Here is a 25000-nt window from a genome sequence, read left to right as displayed (position 1 = left end):
GGTACCAGCATGCTGGTGAAGCCGTCTCCGTGGCCCACGCCGAGGACGTCCTCGAAGGGACAGAAGTGCATCCCCCAGACGGTCTTATGGACTCTGTGAGCCATGTAGGGTTTAGTCACCGGAGAGCTCCACACGTCTCTGTACACCTGCAGACAGGAGGGGATACGAGGGTCAAAGGTCACCGATATGTAAAGAACACAACTAAAAAGATGCAGCCAATGAAGCAGAGAGTAAAAACAAAAGCTGGACCTATTTTATATAAAATATGTTGTAGCATTAAAAGGGATGCCCTTGAAAGTTGGCCACCATTTAGTGGGTTGTTGTTGTTCAGTTATTTCACTTCAATATTTAATAATCTGTTGATTATTATTTTCTATTCCTACGAGTGTAAATGGGCCCCAGAACAAAGTGACATTTCTAAATAATTGAATCATGAAACATGTTGACCAGAAAACACAAACCTGATGTGTTTATCCTACATCTTTCTAAGACGGATGTGTGATGTAACAACGTGATGATTCTGTGTAATTTCCTGAGGTAAGAGGAGTGAGAGGACTTCCTAATGTGTCGTTTGAGCACTAACTTCCCATAGTTCATTTTTCAAGGGACTCCAACTGTATGTCTTTGGTATTAATTACCCAGAAAACAGAGATAGTTAACTGAGCAGCTAAACGTAATCCATCAGAGTTCAATGTGTCTCATGTTACCATATTCCTGCTGATTGTGGTAAGCATCCAGCCGTGTTGGCTCATAATAAAAAACAAGTTTCTTCTTGCGCTCCAGATGGCTTTTGAGTGACAAATGGTGGCTAAAGACCTGAACGATGTCTCCCGTGGCCGCCGACAGCAGCCCCCTCTGGCTCAGAGACAGACAGGAAGCTCCAGCAGGGAGGAAGTAGGACTTCAGGGGCTTGAAGGCTCGAACATCATATACCTTCAGTTTCTTATCCATACCAGAGGTCACCATGTATCTGCCAGCAGGAGAACAGAACAACACATTGCTCTCTGGTGGACACTGAGGGAACTGCAGTTCACAGAAAACAATCATTGTTCAACCGGACAATAAAGCACTTCATCGTTTAGTTCCTCTACAGATTGTAACAGATTGAACCACTCGCTGCTTTGCCTGGGGGACTCTATATACATTTCACAGGCTAACTCAATGGAACGCTGCATTAATAAGAACATGTGATACTCTGTATGTGTCATAAGAATCCAGGTAGAATGCATGTATACGACTGGCTCCCTCAGTATATTGCTCCAGGTGGTTGCTTGAAGAAATGCCTTTTTACAAGGACTAATCACACTCTTCAAGCCTGAAGTTGCTTCAATCAATCGGTCAACGACCGTTAGATGTACATGCGTATCCACAGCTCCCTGCCTCCAGGAGCCAACCCAACATGTGTGTCCCTTACATAAGAGGTCAAAAGGGTGACTCACGTGCCCGTCTTGTCTACCGCGACAGAGCGCACGCCGCCCTGGTGACACAGCATCTTAACGAGGGCTTCCTTCTGGTTGGGCGACCAGAGGGTGACGGTGCCGTTGGAGTGGCCGAGGTGGATGATGGCGTTGTGAGGGTTCTGGCACATCACGTCAAGCCGGCCAGTCTTGGTGCAGATGGCTGCCACCTCCTTCCCCACGGACACGTCCAGGTACTGCAGGAAACCCGTAGCACTCTGTAGGGGAGAGCGGGAACAGGAAGGTCCGTCACATCGCATTGCTGCTGGTGAAGTCAAGTCGGCATTAAAAGGTCTGGAAAACACTTGTGGTCAATGCGTTCTCTTTTTAATTCACTGTACTCTAGACTGAGGGTTGTCGTAGCGGGAGGTGTGCAGAGACGCAACACAAAGATGAGAGGGACTGGTGCATGCGTAGTCTAACACACAGCTCATTAACCTACTTTAAAAGCCCTGTAGTGACTTTGAACCAAATTAAATAAGCCACTGAGAGGCCAACGGGTGAACTTGTTTCAGACCCATGTTATGGGCTAAAAATAAACCAATGTCCAGTAAATTTGACATTCATATCCATATTCAAATCTGAAATGTCCTTTCAGCGTACAGCCGAACAAAGCATGGCGACACACCTGCCTCCCATCAGCTTGGAGGTCAACTATCTGCTCGTTTTAGATCAATGCTCCCCCCCTGTGGCCAACTCAAGAACTGCATGTGTAGAAATAAAACAGACCCAACTATATTATGGCTCCAACAATCCCAGTCGCCTAAACTAGAAAACGGTCACATTTTTTGTTTTCAAGTGTTGGCCTATATCAAAGTAAAACAGTAATAGTTATAGATATTTTTTAACTTTAATTTGCCACCAAATCTAAGCTTAAAAACGGTCTATTTTGGCGGACGGAGGCCCCAGTGTCAAAGTTTCAAAACCCCACAACGAGATAGTTTAACTTAACGCCTGCATTCCCGAGATGTCGTGTTTATTACAATGGGACGGACTTGAGGTCACATTGGCCTTGACCTCCCAGATCAAATGGGTTCATCCCTGATTCCAGGCTCATGTTTGTTGATGGAATTCCCTGAAGGCATTCCCGTCATATCGTGCTTATGGACCACATGGACGGGCACCCAAAAACATGATGCCTCCGGCCGGCATAACAGTAGAATGATTTAATCAAAATAAAGATGCAATACATTACGTACAAACCCTATGAGAGCGGTATTAATGAACCTACCGCCGTTGCTAGCAAAAAGTGGTAGGGGAGGAACTGCATTCGGAGGACGTCATTGAATTTGCGGATGCAGTGAAGCTCGATTCCTTTGGAGTCGTAAATGTGCAGCCACTTCTTCTGAGCCACCGCGTACATGGCCTCGCTGTGGAGCCACCTAAATAAACACGGCAGATCATTGATGTTCGGCTAGCTACAGAACCGATGTCACAGTCGCTGACGCATGCTTGTACAGGTTGGACTTACTTTACATCGTTGACAGTCTCCATCACGTTTATCTCACACATTAGCTGCTTGGACTGCCAGTCTAAACAAGCAACGTGCCCTCTCCTCCCACCGAGCAGCAGGTGGCTGAAGCAGAGAAACCACACCGTTAACAAGGCGCCCACATGTCAAACATTTAAACATCTAGAATAAAACTAATCATTCCACAGAGCTCGATAAGAAAATTACAAGGCGATAACATGTCAAGCAACGCATGTTTAAATATAAACCCCCAACATTACTTCATACACTGTGAGGATGAGATACTGACCGTCCAGTCTTGCTGTAATCTATTCGATAAGGTCCAAACTGAGCCAGTTTCAGATCAAAATACTGATGAGGAAGTGGGAGAGAGAGAAAGACGAATGAATGAAAAGATAAACACTATCTGAGCTGGGAACCCGTTTAGGGTGCTTGTGGAGTTCATCAAATAAGCAACCGTGTTCTGTTCTAAACACAATATAGGTTTAATTAAGTTGAACCCGCACACATAATCTACGAGTCATACTAAAACAACAAGGAGCTCCTTTATCATGGGATTTTACCTCAAATCAACATTTGACCGTAAACAACTTTTTTTAAATAATCAAGGCGTCAGAAGTGAAATCTTTCAATATGGAAACGAGTGTCATGTCAGTGTCCCACCTTTGTCCCAGACGTAATATCCACTGATTCTGCAATGTCCTCCTGGGAGATCAAACACGTGTCCTCGTCTTCATCTCCTTCTAGGAACCTGAGATCGGAGACAAACCACGTCACCAAGTGACATTTCTCATCATTTACTCATCATACGCGGTGACACGAAGCTGCCGGCCAACGTTTAGAAGACATTTACCCAGCGTCCTCTGGGAGTAGGAGGTCAAACCGAGCCGCTTGTTCCTGGGCCATTTCCGAAACTTCTTCTGCCCGTGCGATGATGTTTTTCAGCTTGTAATGCTTGCGGCGAGGCTGGGACGAGAGGAACAGAGGAAATGAGATGCTGACCAACTCCATGGATTCACCAGAAATGGGAAATTAGAGACACGTGCTTACCTTTTTCGTTTTATCTTTCCTCTTGAACTTTTGCAACCTGTCTTCTGGAATAGGAGCAGGCCCGGGGAAAGGGTCTGATTTCTGAGGGAGCGTGAAAAATAATGAATAGATCGCAATATAAGTTAAATATCATCATCTTCTGGTCATAATGGCTGCTGCCCAAAGGTACGATCAGGAAGTGTGGAATAACAGTTTTCTTTAGGTTTAGTAAAATCAAAAGGGAACACTTAAAATTAGTTGAATATTACGTCACTGAACGGGTACTTTCACGAGTTGTTTACCTGAGAAATACTACATTAAATACCTACATAACCTGACACATGTACAGTTACCCGTCCTGTACTACTACTACTCTTTACCACGAAGCAGATGATATCTGAGACACATACAACGCTGTTGTTGTTGTTTATGCATGCACTCTTTCCTAGTTTGTACTGCAGCTGCTGACAACACTTCAGTTCTAAGCCTCTCATCTTAGAATATATACAACATCTCGTGAATTTCCCCTAGGGATCAATAAACTAATAAACTAACTAACTAATAATTAACTATTGTGTATTTCAACCAACCTCTCTGAATGACACCTTGATGCTGACAGAAACAATCACTTTATTCTCTTACCCCGGAGATGAATCTCTTCCCATCTTGCTCGTTTTCGTGCCTCCTTTTCTTCGCTTTCTTTGCCTTCTGCTCCTCCTGCTGCTGCTGCTCCCCGGTCTGACCTCCGCCTTCCCCGGCGTTTTTCCCATCTTTCGCCTCCTCCCAGTAACGAGCTGGAGGCTGCTAAAGACGAGACAAACGGATTGAGAACGAGACAGGGAGTTTATTGTATGTATTTATGCCCAGAAACCAGGAGAGCGCGGTCAGCTGGCCTCCTCCGGGCCTCCGTACGCACGCGCTACTTCGTTAGCTGCCTGATGCTAGCAGAGCTAACGCTCCGTCCGAGCATCGGGTTTTAAAAGGCGGCGTCCTAGCCTCCCTCAGCCGGCGACAGCAGCAGCTACACCCGCTTACAAATCACTGTGTTCACGGTTACCTTCTTCTTCTTCCCCACGTGTGTGTCGCTCACCGCTGCCTCGCTGGGACACGCCATCTTTGTTGTATACGTTTTTCACTTCCTGGCTGACAGCGCGTCGGAGCGCGTCACATCCGGCTAAACTCGTCTCGTTCGATCAAATCAAATAGTACTCGCATAAAACTTTTATGTTATTTTGACAACTAACAACAACAACAACAACAACAACAACAACAACAACAACAACAACAATAATAATAATAATAATAATAACAATACTAATACTACTACTTAGTTTGGAGAAAAAATATAATGCTTTTAAAGTGAGATATTTATAAGTTAATAATTGATTTTTCATGTACACATTAATACATTTTTTATGCTCCTCATGTCTGGAATGAACTTTTACAGTCTTTTAAATCTGGTTTTAAAACATTTCTGTTCGACAGGACTTTTGTAAGCAACTCACAGTGTTTTACAGCCTCTTCAAAACCTTCTCCTTTGCTGCTCACGGGAGGAATATTTGTTAACTTCCTCCAGACTAACTGTAAGTATTTTAGGAAATGGGCCAAGATCCTTTATGTACGCTTATCAGATGGTATCAAGGGTGGTTCTTCGGACTTCGGCCTGCCTTTCAGTTGCCAGAACATGCATTAAAAAAGAACACTGCATGAAATAACAAAGTAGCTACATTGTTCTTCAACCCATGTAATATGACCTCAAAGGTACTTCAAAGGACAAAACAACACCACATATTTTTGAATTGTACCCGTGCGCACTGTGAAGACGTGTCCTCATGTGACCAACATTGTTTGAGTTTGCATGCAATGTGGTCAAGGCCAAAACTCGAGGAAAACAAATAAAAGACTGTCCTCTTTCTAATGCTTAAAATGATCAAATCAGGCCATGAAATGAAATTAGCAAAATCTGTTTTTAAGGATTTGGATGAATGAAAATGCTGAGACTTGTTCTCATCAGAGCGTGTAAAACTTTTACACACTGAATAAAAAAAAGCAGCTTTACATGGTAACGTTTATCTATATATTTCAGAAAGAACAGGGGATATAGGCTTGGACACGTGATCTGGAAAAGGAATAAGGAGGGGGCAGTGGCCATATCACATCTGGAAGTCAGCCTCATATTACAACAGAGAATGGGTTATGCAACGAGCAAGTAGAGGAAGGGAAACGCCGAAAGCTTGACTGCACAAAACAGCAGGAGAGAAAAGTATCAGCAGAGGAACCGACAGCTTCAAGCATGGCTTTTGATACAGACAAGGTATATCACTCAACAAATCTTTCCTTAAAGAGCTGCCTTGTGCTTTAATCCAACGTTCATTTGGAGTGTTTCATTTCTTGTTAAGCATGTAATGTTTTTGCACTTTTAGACTGAAGTCTCTTTACAATGCATGCATAATTAACTAACAAACAGAAACAAATCTAATGATTTCCAGCATTTTAAAACTGACTGCAACTGACAAAGTGACAGTCTTCTCAGTTGAATTTACAACTCTCACGATGATCACATGCTTTCGTATGCTTTGATTCTATTCCATTCTTCTTTATTTTCAGTTACCGCCTCGACCAGAACTGTTTGATTTCCATGGAGTCTCAATGACATCCTATTTCACAGACAACTGGGAGAATGTACAGAACTTTCAGGCCAGGCCAGATGACATACTTATTGCAACATACCCCAAAGCAGGTCAGTCCATAAACAAGAACAGCCCTTGTAAATGCTTTGGTAGCTCATAAATAGTTGTGTATAGAGGTGAGGGGTTGGGATCTATTTTTTCCTTTCTCTCTGTCTTTTAGGAACCACCTGGGTCTCCTACATCCTTGACTTGCTGTATTTTGGTCAGACAGAGCGTCAGTCATCCATCCCAATATTTGATAGAGTGCCTTTCTTGGAGATCATCATCCCGGACTGGGTTTCAGGTTATACAGACGATCCAATGCACTCACCATATTTCACATGCATGCATCACGAAGACTTATATAACCTTCAGCAGCTTATATACCATGCAGGGATTTTCTACGTGTTGCTAAGCTTCAGTAAAGGTGAAGGTTCACATGCCTGGTATCACCGTATGTATCTCACATAGCAGTCAAGCATGTAAGCACTTTACAGGATGGGGGTTCACTCTTATCTTCACCTCTTCATACAGGAAAAGACATGGTGGACAACCTCCCCACCTCTCCTCGACTCATCAAAACTCACTTTCCAGTCCAGTTTGTGCCAAAGTCCTTTTGGGAGCAAAACTGCAAGGTCAGTATACCGATGTATATATAAGAGACGCTGAAATAGACAACAAGGCAACATTAAGTACTCACATTTCATTGAAAGGCTGAATGACGACAAGAAAAGAAGCAGCATCATAGGAATAGAGGCATGTCTATCCATTCAGCTGTTTTATATCGTCATTTATATCATTACCATGAAAGTCCCATCGAGCAAGCACACAAGCGTTTCCTTTCAGTCCCGCCTCCCAGACCTCGGTCCCGCCCCATTCACATGAAAGGAGGAAGGGAAATAACTCGCTTCACGCTGTGACTCAGGGTTTGTGTTGTTTTTTTAGTTTTTTTTTGCTTTGCTTTCAGAGGTTTACAGAGCTTTAGTATCGCCTGTGTGCAGGAAGCAGCTGGACCCTGAGTGTCCCAGTGCAGCACAATGGATGGTGTGATACAAGTGCTGCTGATTGGACTGTAACAGTGATCTAAAGTCCTCTCCTGTCTGTATAACGTCACGTTTATGGAGAAATCAGCATGAACAGGCACCAAACTAAACAAGAACTAAAAAAAACTAAAAACTAAAATGCATCATGTTTTCAAATGAATCCAACTCCTGGTGTTAAAGCTTGCTCAGAATATTGTTCAGCATCTCTGGAGTTCAGTGACTTAGATGTTTGTTTTACATGCATTGCACTGAAAAAATAAAACCCTTGGATCAATGTAAAAAAATTGAGGTAATCAATCACACGAAATATTTGACATTGACTCAAAGCAAAAATTTAATTTAGTTTAACCTGAAAAGTTTAAATCCATGCAACCACTTTTTAAAGGTTGGAGCAATCGAATCATTTTTAGTTTGGAGCAAACTAATTATTTTAGATTGTCTCAAATAAAAAAGTAACAGTTGTCATTATTTGAAATGTATAGTCAAATTTTAAAAATAGATTTTTATACTTTTTGATCAATGACTACTCAGAACACTTTCCTTTAGAATACATTCATATTTATTGTTCCATAAACATTCAACATCTGTTTTAAATGTCCTGTCGAACTCCTAAGACATCATGCAGTACCCATGGCAAATTTACCAGGACATACGTTTTCTAATTCAGGTGTAAGCCTTACTATTAGCTAAACACATGATCAATTGCTGCCCTATTGATATTTTCACCCTGCTGCACACACTGCCTCACCCTAATCTGTGAGGTCTTTGGAGGTACTAACATCTGTCTATGGCAAAAAAAGGTACTCTGACATCACAGACTGTGGTGGGGCAGTGTGTGCAGCAGTGTAAAAATATCAACCACAGTTCATCTTAAAATACAAGTAATTTGACAAAATGGCTTTGAGCCCACAAATTTGTTACATAATTCAAATCATCACTTGATGACATCACATTTGTAGTAATATTGAATTGGGAAGGTTTTTCCTGACGGAACACATTTCACCTTAAAACATCCTAAAATATAATTAAATGTTATTTTGACAGCATTGTACACCTGTTTCAAATGTATATGATGTTGACAGACTCTTTCAGCTGAACACAAATCCTGGAACTGCTCCTCAGACAGTGAATAGTGGAACTCCTAAGACACTGAGAGTTTAGGCATAATAGCTCAAACAAAAACTCTGAGCCTACAAAGTTGGTGACTTTAAGTATCACTCACATGATGGAATCAACAGTTAGGAATTAGAAGTAGGAACATTCTTCTGACAGGAAAAGTTATCCAAATGATTTTCTTAAAAGGGTTTTAAGATGACTTGTGTGAATCTCTCCAGTTCTCAAGATAGAAAGCTCCTGGTCCCCTCCATTAGTCTGAAAATGTAACCTCTGTGCTGTACAGTTGGGTGCTCAGTCTATTGACTTTCTTGGTCATCCTTTTTCCATCAAGCTCCATCAGGACCTTTTGCACAAATTCAAAGGTGAAGTGCAGTCTTTTTGGATATTTTAGGTTGAGTGTGTATAAGAGCCCAAAGACACCATGGCAAAAGCTGTTGCAACTAAGGGCAACTCGTTTAGGACCTCTGTTCCTTCGGTGACAATTTTAATTTCTTCGGGTGGATGTAGAGGATCCTCTTTCTCAGTGATAAAGATCGCCATGGTTGTCTGCTCCAGTTCTTCAACCTCATTTTCCTGCATTAAAAAAAAAGAAAAGAAAAGATAAGCGTTATTGTTTCAGAAATCGAATCTTAATCTCTTATAAACTCTAAACTTTCAAAACTTGAATAGGCGCAAATCAAACAAATGTTTATTACAAGGGGTATGACGAGATTAAAAGTGACAAGATTTCTCGTTGGGTTAAAAAGCTGGCCCATGAGACTCACACAATTCACATATTTACCCTATTTATTACATATGGCTGTTAGTCTGTGGGTGTTAACTGTGTGAGCGAGTGAGAGGGTGAGAGCCCTTACCTGGTATTCTTTGATAAGATTCTCAACAGGTTCGCCTAGGTAGATCATCAGAGAGGATGCATTCTCTTCTGATGGTGATGTCCACAGTCTGAGTAAGAACAGTTACAATCAATTAAAATTAAACAATCAATTCAGTCATGGATCTCACTGATACACAACTTGTTCATAGATACCTCATCTAAAACTTGCAAGGTCCTGGTGGTCTTCTCTTTCACAACTCCTCCCTTGCTCCTGATGACCTCCAGCAGTTTGGTGGAGTGCTTGTCCAACTGCGACAAGTACTTTGTCTCCAAGGGAACTGTTGTGATTCGGATGAACTTGGCATTGATCTAAAAAGTAGAGCATACAGAAAGAAGGGTACACGTTTTTAGATGGTGAAATACTTAAACCTAGAAAAACAAAACAGAATCACCAGCACAGTCTAACCAAATTATCACCTACACACACAAAAAAAAATGAAAACATGAATTGAGTGCCATGCCGATGAAACCACTACAGGCTAACAATTAAGTTAGTAAATGCATGGGTGACTAATGCGTCTGAGATGCTTTGCATCTAAAAACCTACATCTGAAAAAGTGCAGGTCATCTCTCGAAGACGTCTTCAATGCTCGGCTTCTTATGCACAATTTCTTGTCTCTGGTATCCGAGTGTCTTTGCCATCTCTTGCCAGTCTTTACATTTCCACATACATGGATAACTGAGGAAACATGATACAAAAGATACCTTTAGTTAACTGAGTAGACTACACCTAATTTTTTATTTACATTTAGTTTAACATAGTAGATCTGGTAGACAATTTCCCAGATAAGAGAAGATTCTATACTTTCCCCAGCCAACTGGCCTAATTATCAAAAATGTCCTTATGACAATGTAAATAGAACTTACCACAAGCAATGATCACTGGCAGGAGCTTCCAAATAGGTTTCACAGCAGGAACACAATTGATTGGTGGCTGCTTCCCTGAACTTGAAAGAGAATACATTATTTAGTTTTTAAGTTAACCATCAAAGTGTGTTCGCTACTAACATAATGCACAAATTATCCAACTTTTACATAAACACATATACTTTATTTTATGATTTTAGGGAAGCTGGCTAACATTTTGGTACTTTTTTTACCACATGTAAATGCTGTTAACAGTGTAGCAAAGTAACATTACCAGCTAGAATTAGCTTGGCCTTGTAATACCATGGCTGATAAATACTGAACACGAGATAATTAGGGGGGGGGGAATAAAAGATCACAGATGCCTTTATGCTATTGACAGCAGAAATAACCATCAGTCAAGTTTGCAGCTTGAACCTGGGGATTAACTAACGTCACCACGTGTCAAAAACGAACAAAAAAGAAACTTTGGAGCATTATTAACCCCCTTCCTTACAAGCTAGCATGTCATGGTTGGTAATAATTGATGCCTAACGGTGTGTAGTTTCATACGATACTACTACTACTACTATCTTCACTAGCTTTAAAACAGAGCCCGCAGAGCACTTTAAGACAGTAATGTCGGCAAATAAACAATAGGCTCTTCGCGCCACTGTTAACTATTAAACACACTAAACAGAGCAAGCATTTTAAGTCACGAACATAACATTAGCTGTAACGTTAACTAACTTACACGAGGTAACTTGAGCTACCGTCAATTCCGCCACAAAATAACATTACATTTAGAAATGATAGCTTGCATTTGTTAGTTAACGTAGCTAGCTAACTGTGATAGCATAACCCACCCACGACCAGAGGGCGGCTAACGTACCGTATGTTAACTTTATAGTTTGAATGAAGAATGCTAACGTTAGCGCTAGCTTAACGTTATAACTTACAAGCTATCAAGCGGTAGTGCTGAAATTACGGCCAGAGTCAAGGCCAGTCAGGTATACTTGGAAAAAACCGTTAACGGTAGACAAGGTTGAATGTTTTTACCTTACCAGTATCAATGTTGCTCGTTGTCGTTCTTCTGTGTCGCAGCCTGGCTCGAGGGGTCTGTTGGAGTGTACCGTTGCGGCCGACGCCCACTGATTCTGTGACGGAGGTTTTTTTTATTCCTTTATTTGGACGTAAACGGGTCAGAGAGCGTGATCTCAAACTCAAAATGCGCATGTGCAAATCATGCTTAATCTAATAAAAATGCTTTGATCAAATGAATAAATTCAGTTCAATGTCCAGCTGCTAATTTATATTGTATCCAAATACAAAAATAGTTTCAACCATAAACATAAATTAGAATGTTTAGATTAAATGAAAAAACTAATAACTTTCAGCTATTAGAGCGCGAAAATACACATTAAACCAACAACAGCAATTTTTCAGTGTGTATCTCATTTAAGGTTGGTCTTCAAATCAAGCCTTTCTCCCCCATTCTTCTGCAGATTATCTACGTGGCCCGCAATGCCAAAGACAACATGGTGTCTTTCTTTCACTTTGATCAAATGAACATGATTGAGCCGCAGCCTGGAGACTGGAGCACCTACATCCACAGATTCATGGAGGGAAAGAGTACGTAACAACCCACAAGGATAATACACCAGACCAGGGGTTTCTAATGCACGATGATTAAAGAGCTTTGGTGTTGTCTCGTGGCCTCAGTGGTGTTTGGATCCTGGTACGACCACGTGACCGGCTGGTGGAAGAAGAAACAGACCTACTCAAATCTCCACTACATGTTCTACGAAGACCTGGTTGAGGTATTGGAGTTGTTCTTCCTCTTCTCTGCTTCTCCTCTATCACAATAACGCAACGATGACAACTGACATGTGATTCCAGAACACCGGGCGGGAAATAGACAAACTCTGCACCTTCCTTGGTTTGTCGTGTTCCGACGAGGAGAAGAAAAGCGTTAAGGATGGAGTGCAGTTTGACAACATGAAAAAGGACAACATGGCCAACTACTCCACAAACCCAGTTATGGATTTCAAAATTTCTCCTTTTATGAGAAAAGGTAAGCCGATGTAGAAATGTGTGCGACGAGAAAAAGCTGAGATAAAAGCAGATCTCCTCTTTGAGCTGAAACACCTGAGTGATTGTGTTTCTGCAGGGAAAGTCGGTGACTGGAAGAACCATTTTACCGTGGCTCAGAGTGAACGGTTTGACGAAGACTACGAGAAACAGATGAAGGGCTCCACTCTTCAGTTCCGCACTGAAATCTGATCTAGGCTGTGGAGATGTGCAGATGGCATATCTCGTTGCAGCAACCTCCAATGGTGGAAGTTTTTATTGTATCTTCTTGATTATTATATCTGAATTTAGGCGGTGATCTATATATATATATATATATATATATATATATATATATATATATATTTAATACCGAATATTACGTCATAACAAGAGATCGAGGCATGTAGAAAACTAGCCAATTATCATTAACCCACACATTCTGACTTTGATGAAGACAGCAAATCTTAATGTGTTCTCACAGTAATATTGTTAACACTAATAAATCCAATAAAACGAAAAAGACCTCATTCAAATTGTTCCTTTTTTCCGCCTTAAATAACAAAATGATCATAAAATTGCAATTGTGTATGAAATTGCACTTTGAGCAACACAGTACAATTTTATGTTCCTTTCCATCACTTTCACTAGATACAGCACCGACCAGCAATAACACACAATAGCAATAAATAAAGACAATGTACCCATTTGATCAGCACATGAATTACGTTTCCAGGTACTCGTATTTGGGGTTTGATTGTCTCTAAATGTAATCTTGCCTTTATACGCTGAGGTTTATCCTGACATGTTTTGACCGTGATGGTATATTGAGAATAATCCTATTTATTTACGATGCATATACTTCATGTTTCATCTACCTACCAGGGACCTGCGGGGCAGGCCTGGGCTGGGCTTAGCTGGGCTGGACTGGGATGGGTTGGGCTTAGCTGGGCTGGACTGGGATGGGTTCTGTGAAAGAAAACTCTTCAGGTCCAATTCTGTGGCTGGTTCAGTTGAGGTTTAATCACTGACAGTGGAAAAAGGAAGTCACAGCGTTGCCATAAAGTCCTTTCTGACGAGTGTGGGGCTCGTCAGAGTTTTATACAGAGTTACAGAGAACATGGAGGACGGTGTGATGAGTGGATTTGCATTGACTCAATACACGTCTCTTCCAAGAGTTAGAGACTTCCTGAGAAGACAAAGGTGTGGCTGCTCTCGGGGCAGCTGGGTTTCTCTCTGTGGTTCAAAAACCACAATCAAGAGCAGCAGGACATTTGATGAGTTCAAGAGAAAGGATTATAAGGATGAGATAAAAATAAAACTGTATACGGTAACACATTTTCTTCTACAGTTGGGTTTAGCTGGTTGGGCGTGGGCTGGGTTGGGTTTAGCTGGTTGGGCGTGGGCTGGGTTGGGCTTAGCTGGGGGGGTGTGGGCTGGGTTGGGCTTAGCTGGGGGGGCGTGGGCTGGGTTGGGTTTAGCTGGTTGGGCGTGGGCTGGGTTGGGTTTAGCTGGTTGGGCGTGGGCTGGGTTGGGCTTAGCTGGGGGGGTGTGGGCTGGGTTGGGTTTAGCTGGTTGGGCGTGGGCTGGGTTGGGTTTAGCTGGTTGGGCGTGGGCTGGGTTGGGTTTAGCTGGTTGGGCGTGGGCTGGGTTGGGCTTAGCTGGGGGGGTGTGGGCTGGGTTGGGCTTAGCTGGGGGGGCGTGGGCTGGGTTGGGTTTAGCTGGTTGGGCGTGGGCTGGGTTGGGTTTAGCTGGTTGGCGTGGGCTGGGTTGGGCTTAGCTGGGGGGGGTGTGGGCTGGGTTGGGCTTAGCCTCTGATATACAGGAGTGAACTGGTCTTGAGTCGTTCTTTCAGGTAAATATATATCTGTATATCTATCTGTTTAATACAAACTGGGTGAGTGGGCGACTTTGAACTGTTATTTGGCAAATTATTGTTGATTGGTTTGAGTATGTTGAGATGTTTTATTTTGATATGTGACTGTGAATTTCAGTGCTTCCTGCCTTCACTAAAGTAGCATCTCCGTCAGTCCTGACAGCATGACTGATAATTGATGAAGATGATTTAAAATAATGCATTCTCCCAGATGGAGCTGTCTCGGCCGACACTGTTTGACTTCCACGGAGTCTCCATGACCAATATGTACACTGACAACTGGGACGAGATACAGAATTTCAAAGCGAGACCAGATGATATTCTGATAGCTACGTATCCTAAATCAGGTAGCTTTCATTTTCATAAATGCCCCTGGATATATGTTGCTGATGTCCAGGCCACTGAACAGGATGCGTCCATGTGTTTTAATCTCAGGAACAACGTGGGTCGCCTACCTCCTGGATCTTCTGTATTTTGGGCAGACTAGTCCAGAGCGTCAGTCGTCCATCCCTCTTCACGAGAGAGTACCGTTTCTGGAGACCAAAAGACCTTCTATGCCAGCAGGTTGTTGCACCAACCAAATAGAGTACACACAGGCAACCACACTACCACATGCAGTCAAACACGTCTCATGCTTCCCTTCACAAAAGGTACCGACTTGGCAAACCGACTTCCCACCACTCCTCGTCTCATTAAAACTCATCTACCCGTCCAGTTTGTACCCAAGTCCTTCTGGGAGCAGAATGTTCGGGTAAAAGCCAAGCACATGCAACAAGTAGCCTGTCAAATATGGGAGTTACAAACCCCACTTCATTATGATGCAGACAGATAATAATAGGGTGTTTTCTCCATCTGTAGATAGTCAATGTGGCTCGTAATGCAAAGGACAACGCGGTGTCCTTTTACCATTTTTACCGCATGAGCAACGCCATGCCAGAGACGAGAGACTGGAACACCTTTCTGCAGAATTTCATGGAGGGAAAGGGTGAGTTTAACGTGGTTTTAGTGGAACTGAGGCACACCGTCATGTCATTTCCTACATGTCTCCCTCATTTCATTGCTGTGGTTTCAGTGGTGTTTGGATCCTGGTACGACCATGTGAGCGGCTGGTGGGAGAAGAAACGGACTTACTCAAATATTCACTACACGTTCTATGAGGATCTCATTGAGGTGAGCTGAGGTTTCTTAGTGTGTGGGCTTCAGGAGAGCCGTTACCCTTCATCACGTCAGTAGTCTGTAATGTTGCAGCTACGTACAAATATAGTGGAGTATGTCCACTTGAGCAGAGAACAAAGTGGCTTTCCCTCTGTGTGTGTTGTTATCCTAGCGATCTCCTTGCTTCGTTGACATAGCCTGGCGGGCTCTTTAGCTTACAGCCACTACTCTGTATATGGCGGTTACAGTAGCACACACCCATGTGGTTCCCCCTCGGGTAAACACTGTTAGCTCTGTCAACACAAGCTGAGAGCCACTGAGAGCCAATCAGAATGCTCCTTCCTTCCTTCCTAATCAATATGTGCAACAAGGCTGAGATTCTTCCAACTCTCTGCAGGACACAGGACGAGAGCTGGACCGACTGTGTTCCTTCCTCGGCTTGTCTCCTTCGGCCGAGGAGAAGGAAAGAGTCACGACTGAAGTAAAGTTCGATAATATGAAACAGAACAAGATGACCAACTATTCCACAGTCAAAACTATGAATCAGAAAGTGTCTCCTTTCATGAGAAGAGGTACAGTGAAATACAACATATATTCTGGGAACAAAAAGTTCTGTCTTTATTAGATCTTAATGTGCTTTTCTGTGTTTGTGCAGGGAAAGTAGGCGACTGGAAGAACCACTTCACCGTGGCTCAGGATGAAGCGTTTGATGAGGACTACAAGCAGAAAATGAAGAATACCACACTGCAGTTTCGTACTGAACTTTAAAGCGTTCTCAATCTTTTGGAAAAACCAGCCAAAAAAATGTGAATAAATAAAATAAATATACTGTTATTATGTTATTATGACCATCACTGCCGACCATCATGAATCCAAATTGAATGTTTTCAGGGTAATAGAGCCTCATAAACCTGATGGTGTGATATTAACACAAAAATGGAAATTATACTTTGCTTGACATATCTTCAATTTTGCATAATTCTGTATTTAATTTCTCTAATTCTTTTTTGAAACATTGTGTGAAATGCATAAACAAAAATAATAAACAGCAACGATGAAAGTATTTCTCATTTTTATTGGAATCCAGACATGAAATGCAGCAAGAAATACAAGAACAAAAGTTCAATGAGCAAAATGAAGGAACCGACACTGGACTTCAGCACTGTGACTACAGACTGGGGGGGGGGGGCACGTTGTATTTCTATGGCACATACTGCTTCGTCGAGGGGGCGGCGCTTTTCTCCATCTGTAGATAGTCAATGTGGCTCGTAATGCAAAGGACAACGCGGTGTCCTTTTACCATTTTTACCGCATGAGCAACGCCATGCCAGAGACGAGAGACTGGAACACCTTTCTGCAGAATTTCATGGAGGGAAAGGGTGAGTTTAACGTGGTTTTAGTGGAACTGAGGCACACCGTCATGTCATTTCCTACATGTCTCCCTCATTTCATTGCTGTGGTTTCAGTGGTGTTTGGATCCTGGTACGACCATGTGAGCGGCTGGTGGGAGAAGAAACGGACTTACTCAAATATTCACTACACGTTCTATGAGGATCTCATTGAGGTGAGCTGAGGTTTCTTAGTGTGTGGGCTTCAGGAGAGCCGTTACCCTTCATCACGTCAGTAGTCTGTAATGTTGCAGCTACGTACAAATATAGTGGAGTATGTCCACTTGAGCAGAGAACAAAGTGGCTTTCCCTCTGTGTGTGTTGTTATCCTAGCGATCTCCTTGCTTCGTTGACATAGCCTGGCGGGCTCTTTAGCTTACAGCCACTACTCTGTATATGGCGGTTACAGTAGCACACACCCATGTGGTTCCCCCTCGGGTAAACACTGTTAGCTCTGTCAACACAAGCTGAGAGCCACTGAGAGCCAATCAGAATGCTCCTTCCTTCCTTCCTAATCAATATGTGCAACAAGGCTGAGATTCTTCCAACTCTCTGCAGGACACAGAACTGGACCGACTGTGTTCCTTCCTTCCTTCCTTCCTTCCTTCCTTCCTTATCACTGCTATGTGTAACAAGGCTGAGATTCTTCCAACTCTCTGCAGGACACAGGACGAGAGCTGGACCGACTGTGTTCCTTCCTCGGCTTGTCTCCTTCGGCCGAGGAGAAGGAAAGAGTCACGACTGAAGTAAAGTTCGATAATATGAAACAGAACAAGATGACCAACTATTCCACAGTCAAAACTATGAATCAGAAAGTGTCTCCTTTCATGAGAAGAGGTACAGTGAAATACAACATATATTCTGGGAACAAAAAGTTCTGTCTTTATTAGATCTTAATGTGCTTTTCTGTGTTTGTGCAGGGAAAGTAGGCGACTGGAAGAACCACTTCACCGTGGCTCAGGATGAAGCGTTTGATGAGGACTACAAGCAGAAAATGAAGAATACCACACTGCAGTTTCGTACTGAACTTTAAAGCGTTCTCAATCTTTTGGAAAAACCAGCCAAAAAAATGTGAATAAATAAAATAAATATACTGTTATTATGTTATTATGACCATCACTGCCGACCATCATGAATCCAAATTGAATGTTTTCAGGGTAATAGAGCCTCATAAACCTGATGGTGTGATATTAACACAAAAATGGAAATTATACTTTGCTTGACATATCTTCAATTTTGCATAATTCTCTATTTAATTTCTCTAATTCTTTTTTGAAACATTGTGTGAAATGCATAAACAAAAATAATAAACAGCAACGATGAAAGTATTTCTCATTTTTATTGGAATCCAGACATGAAATGCAGCAAGAAATACAAGAACAAAAGTTCAATGAGCAAAATGAAGGAACCGACACTGGACTTCAGCACTGTGACTACAGACTGGGGGGGGGGGGGGGGGGCACGTTGTATTTCTATGGCACATACTGCTTCGTCGAGGGGGCGGCGCTACGGGTGTTGAAGGCCCGGGTCAGGAGGGTAAAAGAGGTTATTGATACAGTGAAATCTTACAGGTTCATTGGAATGTAGACTACAACACAAGGCCATTGTACTGTCAATACTAAACAAGTCAAGCATCACTGGGAGGAACCGCACGTCACGCAGAGGCAACCGGACAAATAACAAGTCATCGGGATTCATGATCTCATGTTGGAACGTTTTCTCTTCAAGGATCATCAAGTTCAGACTACATAACGTGTGAAGACTTTCCTGTTTTTAATACTGTCGATATTTCATTTAAAGAAGTGAAGAATAATCCAAACTTTTTTTAATTTAGCAAAACCTTCGATCGGGAAAAAAAACATTAACTGTCTCCGTTCTGTCTCGAACCCCACGTCTGTCTGCACAGCTCGCACACAACGGCAACGCCACTTCAGATTGTCTTTCACAGTAACAACTACAACTATGTTTCATATACACCTTTATTCATCAACATTAAAAGTCATTATTTACATTGTTGCTTATACATCCTATATGGGAAAGATAATTTGTCCTCTTGAGTAGTAAAATACTTCAGTCTAGTGCTCAGGCTTACAGAGAAGTGTTATTGAGTCTATTATAAAGAGATCGGAGGTTCATGCCAAGCCAGTCGTGTGTGGCGTTTAACTAGTTAGCATAGCAAACAATCAGAGAGGATCATGTTTAATAGTTAATGTAGAAAATGCAGTCGGAGGCTTTAATCGTACATGATTACTGACTGCAGAAGCTTTTGAAGATGAAATGAACCTAATCGTGTGTGTTTTCCCGCCTGCCTCTTTATGCAACTAATTCACATTAAACATACAAGGCAGCAACAACCACAGCAGCAGCAGCACGTTAAGAGCTAAGAAGGAGGAATCCGTTTCCGAGGTCGTTATGATACCAGTAAGACGCGATAGAAAGTTTTCCCAAATGTAGAACCATAAAAGGAGCACAGAACCAACCAAGGTAATGTATGGCACATCTGTACATAACAGCAAATATGGAAGACTAATGGAAGCACGAAATACTTTTTCTTTTCTCACAGAAACAATCGAAGTGGGAGCTACAGAGGCTTCGGAGCCTTTCATCCTTCAGACTTACAGAAACCCTGCTGGTGCTGTGACTTAGAACACAAGCAGCATGTCGTTGATACTGGTGATATGCAGGTGTGTGTGATGGACAAGATAAATGTGTGTGTGTGTGAGGAAAGAGAGATGGATGGATTTATGTTCTGTTGTTTATCTGTGCTATATTTCACAGTTTTTGTAAAAGGTCAAAGGTTCCACAAACCCGTCAACAACATAAAAGGCAACTAGGTGATATCCTTTAAGGTCATCACCGGAGATACTTTGAAACAGCTCTCCTAAAAATAATTCATGTATCGATCAGCGTTGCTTAGTAACAGTATTATGGTGTGTCTGATGTGCCGTCATTGGTCCTGCGTTCCAAGGTGTTCATAGATCAATAATCTCACTGTTGACACTGGCAGAGTCGTCGTGTCGGCTCACCTCCAGGTAGCTCCGTGACCCCGCCGGCCTCCCGGCCCTCCCCCGCACCCTCTCGGAGTCTGGGGTGATGAACGGCCGCGTGTCGTCCACCCCGTCCTCCCCCAGATGCCCCGTTGATGTTCTGGAGGGACGAAGCGAGACGGGGCAGGACACCGATGAGGGGACGCTCCCCATTTCATGCCCCGCCCACCTGTGACCCTGGTGGGAGGGAGTCGGGGGGGCGGTCACCTGCCTGCTGGGCACGCTGCTGAGGACGCTGCCCCCCAGTGGCATGGAAGACTCTGTGGCGGCGTCGCTGCTCTCAGAGAGCATCTGAGGATCACTGTTCCTGCGGAGCCAGGGCCCCGGGCTGACCCCTGACCCCGGGGAGGGCGACTGCGAGGATGGGTTCCCTGGATGAAACAAGCTTCCTCCTGTGATGAGGTGTTCCCGGTGCAGGGCCTCGTCGATGCTGCGGGTCAGGTCGATCGGAGACGGGGGCCGCAGATCGAACTCGTAGAGGGACAGGGAAGTGTCCCTCTCCTGGTCCAGGCTGCCGCTCACGGAGCGCTGTGGAGGCGGAGCCAGCGCCTGCAGCCTCAGCAGCGAGCCCGAGGAGCCGTCAGACACGCCTCGCTCTGCCGAGCGGCCCCGATGGTTGCGTCCCTGGTTGCTGTCTTTGACGCAGCGTGGCTGGGCAGCGGCCTGCTCGTGGTTCTGATTCCTGATCAGACTCTTGCTGATGTCAGCTCCAGGACGCTCCTGGCCAGCCCAGTTATTAGGCACCTCCCCTCCTCCTCCTCCTCCACCTCCTCCTCCTCCCACCCCATTACTGTCAGACTTTCTACAGGGCTTCCCCCTCAGGCTCTGGACTATCTTGGACCAGCAGGTATGTCTTTGAGTGGAGCTTGTAGACTGGCCTGGGGACGGCAGGTCTCCTGCTGCTCTGCCATCTGGCCCGCCCTCCTCCCTTCCACGGCAAACTCGGGGTCTCCAGAACACCCAAGAACCCAGGAGGAGTAGGGAGATCCCCCAGGCCAGCTCCAGGAGCCGGGCCCAGAAGTGCACCAGCCACCATCCCCAGTTGAAGCGCGTCCAATTTCCCAGCAGTCCGTAGAGCCATAAGGTGGCGTGAACATGCAGCCCGCAGCACAGAGCCCCCAGAACCGCACACACCGCCAGCACCCTCCCCAGAACCACCCCCGTCCTCCTGCTCCCCGTCCAGGCCTTCCTCCTGGCCTCCTCGGGGACTCCGGCATGGGGAATGGAAGGGCAGCGTGTCCGTGGAAACACATAGCAGAGGAAGCCGAGGCAGAGAGCCAGGCCCCAGCACAGGGACAGCACCTGCAAGGTGACGGGCACCACGGGGGACAGGGCCGGGGACAGCAGATCGGCCGCCAGCAGCAGCGTGCACTGCAACACAGCCAACACAGCCACCAGAGGAGGGCGCTCCAGAGTGGGAGGCAACACACTCACTCCTGCCACCCTCAAGGCCAGCAGTGCCAGGGCAGCCTGCGTCCACACCAGCAGGTGCAGCGGCAGGTTGTAGAGGGCCGTGACGGCGGGGCGGGGGAGGAGCTTCCGGGTGCCGTAGGGGTCGATCAGGAAGAGCGCCGCCCTGAGGCCTCCGGCCAGAAACAGCAGAGCGTTGGCGAGTGCCAGAGCCCCCCGGTGAGGACAGTTGGCTCCGGGGGACAGGGTGAGGCCGAGCGCCGCTCCGGCAAACAGCAGGAGGAAGAGGCTCGCCGAGCCGTAGACGTGCAGCTCCCAGGCGAAGGCCAGCGTCCGGCTCAGGTCGCCCCAGTAGAGGAGCGTGCCGTTGGGGGCGGAGCTGTCGCTGGGGGAGGGGGCGGGGTCAGAAGTGGAGCGGGGAGCTTGGTGAGGATGTCCCAGGATGACGGAGCGGTTCCTCTGAGCATTGCCAGCCTGATACGTGGGACTGAACCGTGATCTGGTGAAACCGGTGGCAAGTTGGGAAGAAGTCCCTGAAAAAAAAGAGTCACAGCATATTTAAAAGTAATATAACTTCCATTCATCTGAAAAGTACATGAAATACTACACAGAGCCACTAGAGGGGACTAGCTCACCACCATGAGATAAAACCATCTCACTTCTTCATTGTAACGTAATCCGTTCTGCATAGACACGTTGTCCCAGACTGGTTTTATACGATATTAATATGAAGACGAGGTCTAATAAAGTCTCAATAACGTCTATTTTTGAAATCTTTGCATCACTGCGAGTATCAGGTCAGTGTGTTGCTACTCGTCAGCTGTAACATCGGATCCCAAGACACCGTCACTTTACCTTACATTCAATTAAGAAACAAAAATATACATTTTTTTGTGAAAAACAAATAAACTATTTGAATAATGTAATCATAAATCCGAAGGTCTACCTGCATGAATAAATGCTGTCTGAGTGTTTATTTTATGACATGATACTTCCTGTATTATTATTATTATTGTCATTTTTACGTCTCTACCATGACAGATACTCTTTTCAAGTCACTCATGATGATATTCACGATCATCCTGATAATGAAAATCCCCTATGATTCATTTACAGTTTTAAAAAAATCATATCTTATAGCGTCCCATCCCTGGTAGGGAAGGTCATGTAATAGCAGCGATGCATGAATCTCAGTAACATTTGGACATTCTCATCTCATCATCCACATTTTATTCATGAAGTCATAGAACATTATGCTGAGCAAAACTCCTCGGAATAACTGAATAGTAATTAATTCCGTGGCTTAATTGGATTAGATTATGTAATTGGCAAGAACCTCTACATCGCATAACATCAAACAGTGTCAACGCGGCCCGAAAACTCTGTGTTTCCGTGTTATACAATACATGTATATATATATGTATATAGTGCTCCCCCCCCTCCGGATGTAATGATATTACTGGTTGAAATCTAGAAGATTTTAATATGATGAAATTGATTGATTGAAGCTTTTCCATGAAAAAGGCGGTTTCTAACAAGCAGCTTAATAAAAGTATGAAACGTCATGCTGCAGACTTTGAAGTCTGTAGACTGTAACGTTAGCTTGCATTCACACCTCAAAAACCATAAAACTGTTATTTGTTAAAGATTATCTTGCTAAACAAAAGCAGTCTCATAAACGGGATCTTATTTCCTGCAATAATCCAAAGTCCCGTTGGCGTTTTGTCTTGGGAACCAGTGCGATGCCGACTTTCCGGGTCGGCCTACAACAACACATCATCATGTCTCCGTCTCTCATTGGATGCACACACTCTTCAGTTTGTTCAAGGCACTCCACCTTATCCTGGAAACACCCAACCGCATTCTAATCATGGCCCATTCATCACGACTGCTGTGTGAACGGCTCTCATGGAAGATAACACAATGTAGGAAAAGAAGGAACACCATGAATAACACTGCACACTGGTTTATGTGTAATCTATTTGATAGGAAGACCAAAAAACCTAAAACATGATGAGTCTGTGAGTGATGGGGGCTAACAACCACGTTGATCTGGGATTATAATATATATCTATATATATTAATACAACATATTTAAACTGTGAGTGATGGGGGTTAACAATCACGTTGATCTGGGATTATAATATATATCTATATATATTAATACAACATATTTAAACTGTGAGTGATGGGGGCTAACAACCACGTTGATCTGGAATTATAATATATATCTATATATATTAATACAACATACAGTATTTAAACTTGATGGATAGTGGAACAACATGATGAGGGCTAAAACGCTGAGAGCGACATTAAGCTGACACACTGACTAATGACTCACTCCATGTGTTTCACACACACAGACACACACACACGTTTCACCGTCAGTCGAACACACACATCAGACACACTTCTTTATTTATATAAAGGTATGTTTTACTTTCTTCCCTCCAAGCCGTTATTTCTTCTTACAGGAGGAGATCCAGAGACATTCCAGATGTGCTGCTCACATTTCACAGCTGGATGCACTTACCCCTCCTTTGAGTTACACTAACCCCTCCCTTGAGTTACACTTACACCTCCTTTGAGTTACACTAACCCCTCCCTTGAGTTACACTAACCCCTCCCCTTGAGTTACACTTACCCCTCCCTTGAGTTACAATTACCCCTCCCCTTGAGTTACACTAACCCCTCCCTTGAGTTACACTAATCCCTCCCTTGAGTTACACTTACCCCTCCCCTTGAGTTACACTAACCCCTCCTTTGAGTTACACTTACCCCTCCCCTTGAGTCACACTAACCCCTCCCCTTGAGTTACACTTACCCCTCCCCTTGAGTTACACTTACCCCTCCCTTGAGTTACACTAACCCCTCCCCTTGAGTTACACTAACCCCTCCCTTGAGTTACACTAACCCCTCCCTTGAGTTACACTTACCCCTCCCCTTGAGTTACACTAACCCCTCCCCTTGAGTTACACTAACCCCTCCTTTGAGTTACACTTACCCCTCCCCTTGAGTTACACTTACCCCTCCCCTTGAGTTACACTTACCCCTCCCCTTGAGTTACACTTACCCCTCCCTTGAGTTACACTAACCCCTCCCTTGAGTTACACTTACCCCTCCCCTTGAGTTACACTAACCCCTCCTTTGAGTTACACTAACCCCTCCCTTGAGTTACACTTACCCCTCCCCTTGAGTTACACTAACCCCTCCTTTGAGTTACACTTACCCCTCCCCTTGAGTTACACTTACCCCTCCCTTGAGTTACACTAACCCCTCCTTTGAGTTACACTAACCCCTCCTTTGAGTTACACTTACCCCTCCCCTTGAGTTACACTTACCCCTCCCTTGAGTTACACTAACCCCTCCCCTTGAGTTACACTAACCCCTCCCCTTGGGTTACACTAACCCCTCCCTTGAGTTACACTTACCCCTCCCCTTGAGTTACACTAACCCCTCCCCTTGGGTTACACTAACCCCTCCCTTGAGTTACACTTACCCCTCCCCTTGAGTTACACTAACCCCTCCCCTTGGGTTACACTAACC

At 44.1% G+C, this 25000-nt stretch overlaps 5 protein-coding genes and 1 long non-coding RNA gene across 9 annotated transcripts in view; 3 read left to right on the top strand and 3 right to left on the bottom strand.

Annotated features, from left to right (window-relative positions):
* The window catches only part of wdr46 (WD repeat domain 46), a 6440-nt gene extending 1341 nt beyond the window's left edge, over positions 1–5099 (bottom strand). Inside the window, exons 1-11 of one of the 3 annotated variants that reach the window (XM_084014676.1) lie at positions 5015–5099; positions 4600–4758; positions 3979–4059; positions 3782–3894; positions 3592–3679; positions 3218–3279; positions 2929–3033; positions 2689–2839; positions 1440–1675; positions 817–970; positions 1–146 (exon numbers count right to left, since the gene is read on the bottom strand). The exon at positions 1–146 is cut by the window's left edge and continues 2 nt beyond it. In XM_084014676.1, coding sequence (XP_083870802.1) covers positions 1–146; positions 817–970; positions 1440–1675; positions 2689–2839; positions 2929–3033; positions 3218–3279; positions 3592–3679; positions 3782–3894; positions 3979–4059; positions 4600–4758; positions 5015–5071 — 1352 coding nt within the window. In that variant the 5' untranslated portion in view covers positions 5072–5099. Of the gene's footprint in view, positions 147–816; positions 971–1439; positions 1676–2688; positions 2840–2928; positions 3034–3217; positions 3280–3591; positions 3680–3781; positions 3895–3978; positions 4060–4599; positions 4762–5008 lie in introns of all 3 variants that reach the window. The other 2 variants (XM_084014675.1, XM_084014674.1) reach the window with 2 other exon arrangements.
* A 1059-nt stretch (positions 5100–6158) lies between these two features.
* On the top strand, positions 6159–13275 carry LOC311017654 (cytosolic sulfotransferase 3-like). Its single transcript, XM_084016144.1, has 8 exons — positions 6159–6271; positions 6565–6697; positions 6808–6930; positions 7161–7261; positions 12011–12137; positions 12228–12325; positions 12405–12579; positions 12676–13275. Exons 1-8 carry the CDS (start codon positions 6251–6253, stop codon positions 12786–12788), a joined length of 891 nt encoding a protein of 296 aa, XP_083872270.1. The 5' UTR covers positions 6159–6250; the 3' UTR covers positions 12789–13275.
* Positions 8231–11929, bottom strand: LOC311017656. The gene is made up of 6 exons (XR_014597650.1): positions 11570–11929; positions 10527–10606; positions 10207–10338; positions 9813–9968; positions 9640–9727; positions 8231–9358 (listed from the first exon to the last, which is right to left on the bottom strand). It is a non-coding gene; the product is annotated as an uncharacterized lncRNA (long non-coding RNA).
* Positions 13276–14409: 1134 nt separating the features above from the next.
* Positions 14410–16629, top strand: LOC311017652 (cytosolic sulfotransferase 3-like). 2 transcript variants are annotated; one of them, XM_084016142.1, is made up of 7 exons: positions 14410–14798; positions 14887–15015; positions 15102–15202; positions 15310–15436; positions 15524–15621; positions 16004–16178; positions 16262–16629. In XM_084016142.1, the coding sequence occupies exons 1-7, from the start codon at positions 14663–14665 to the stop codon at positions 16372–16374; spliced, it is 879 nt and encodes a 292-aa protein (XP_083872268.1). In that variant the 5' UTR covers positions 14410–14662; the 3' UTR covers positions 16375–16629. The 2 variants fall into 2 exon arrangements, with proteins under 2 accessions (XP_083872268.1, XP_083872267.1); XM_084016141.1 differs by having other exon boundaries at positions 15310–15621.
* A 234-nt stretch (positions 16630–16863) lies between these two features.
* Positions 16864–18207, top strand: LOC311017655 (cytosolic sulfotransferase 3-like). Its single transcript, XM_084016145.1, has 4 exons — positions 16864–16985; positions 17073–17170; positions 17657–17831; positions 17915–18207. The coding sequence occupies exons 1-4, from the start codon at positions 16919–16921 to the stop codon at positions 18025–18027; spliced, it is 453 nt and encodes a 150-aa protein (XP_083872271.1). The 5' UTR covers positions 16864–16918; the 3' UTR covers positions 18028–18207.
* Positions 18208–18314: 107 nt separating this feature from the next.
* Positions 18315–25000, bottom strand: part of LOC311016788 (uncharacterized protein) — an 18401-nt gene continuing 11715 nt past the window's right edge. Inside the window, exon 4 of the mRNA XM_084014723.1 lies at positions 18315–21984. Within this exon, the coding sequence (XP_083870849.1) occupies positions 19967–21984 (2018 nt within the window). The 3' untranslated portion in view covers positions 18315–19966. The remainder of the gene's footprint in view (positions 21985–25000) is intronic.

The sequence above is a fragment of the Eutrigla gurnardus genome (assembly GCF_963514095.1).
Source record: "Eutrigla gurnardus genome assembly, chromosome: 8".
NCBI lineage: Eukaryota > Metazoa > Chordata > Actinopteri > Perciformes > Triglidae > Eutrigla > Eutrigla gurnardus.
The sequence above is the reverse complement of the archived record's forward strand: the minus strand, read 5'-3'. Positions and strand labels throughout refer to the sequence as shown.

Bases quoted from the DNA above. Each gene is read 5' to 3' on its own strand.
- LOC311017654 (XM_084016144.1), top strand. From the start codon at position 6,251: ATGGCTTTTGATACAGACAAG. The intron at 6,931-7,160 runs GTTATACAGACG...CTCTTCATACAG, and splicing joins CATCCCGGACTGGGTTTCAG to GAAAAGACATGGTGGACAAC. The intron at 12,138-12,227 runs GTACGTAACAAC...TCGTGGCCTCAG, and splicing joins CAGATTCATGGAGGGAAAGA to TGGTGTTTGGATCCTGGTAC.
- LOC311017652 (XM_084016141.1), top strand. From the start codon at position 14,663: ATGGAGCTGTCTCGGCCGACACTGTTTGACTTCCACGGAGTCTCCATG. The intron at 14,799-14,886 runs GTAGCTTTCATT...TTTTAATCTCAG, and splicing joins AGCTACGTATCCTAAATCAG to GAACAACGTGGGTCGCCTAC. The intron at 15,016-15,101 runs GTTGTTGCACCA...CCTTCACAAAAG, and splicing joins AAGACCTTCTATGCCAGCAG to GTACCGACTTGGCAAACCGA.
- LOC311017655 (XM_084016145.1), top strand. From the start codon at position 16,919: ATGAGCAACGCCATGCCAGAGACGAGAGACTGGAACACCTTTCTGCAG. The intron at 16,986-17,072 runs GTGAGTTTAACG...CTGTGGTTTCAG, and splicing joins GAATTTCATGGAGGGAAAGG to TGGTGTTTGGATCCTGGTAC. The intron at 17,171-17,656 runs GTGAGCTGAGGT...AACTCTCTGCAG, and splicing joins TCTATGAGGATCTCATTGAG to GACACAGGACGAGAGCTGGA.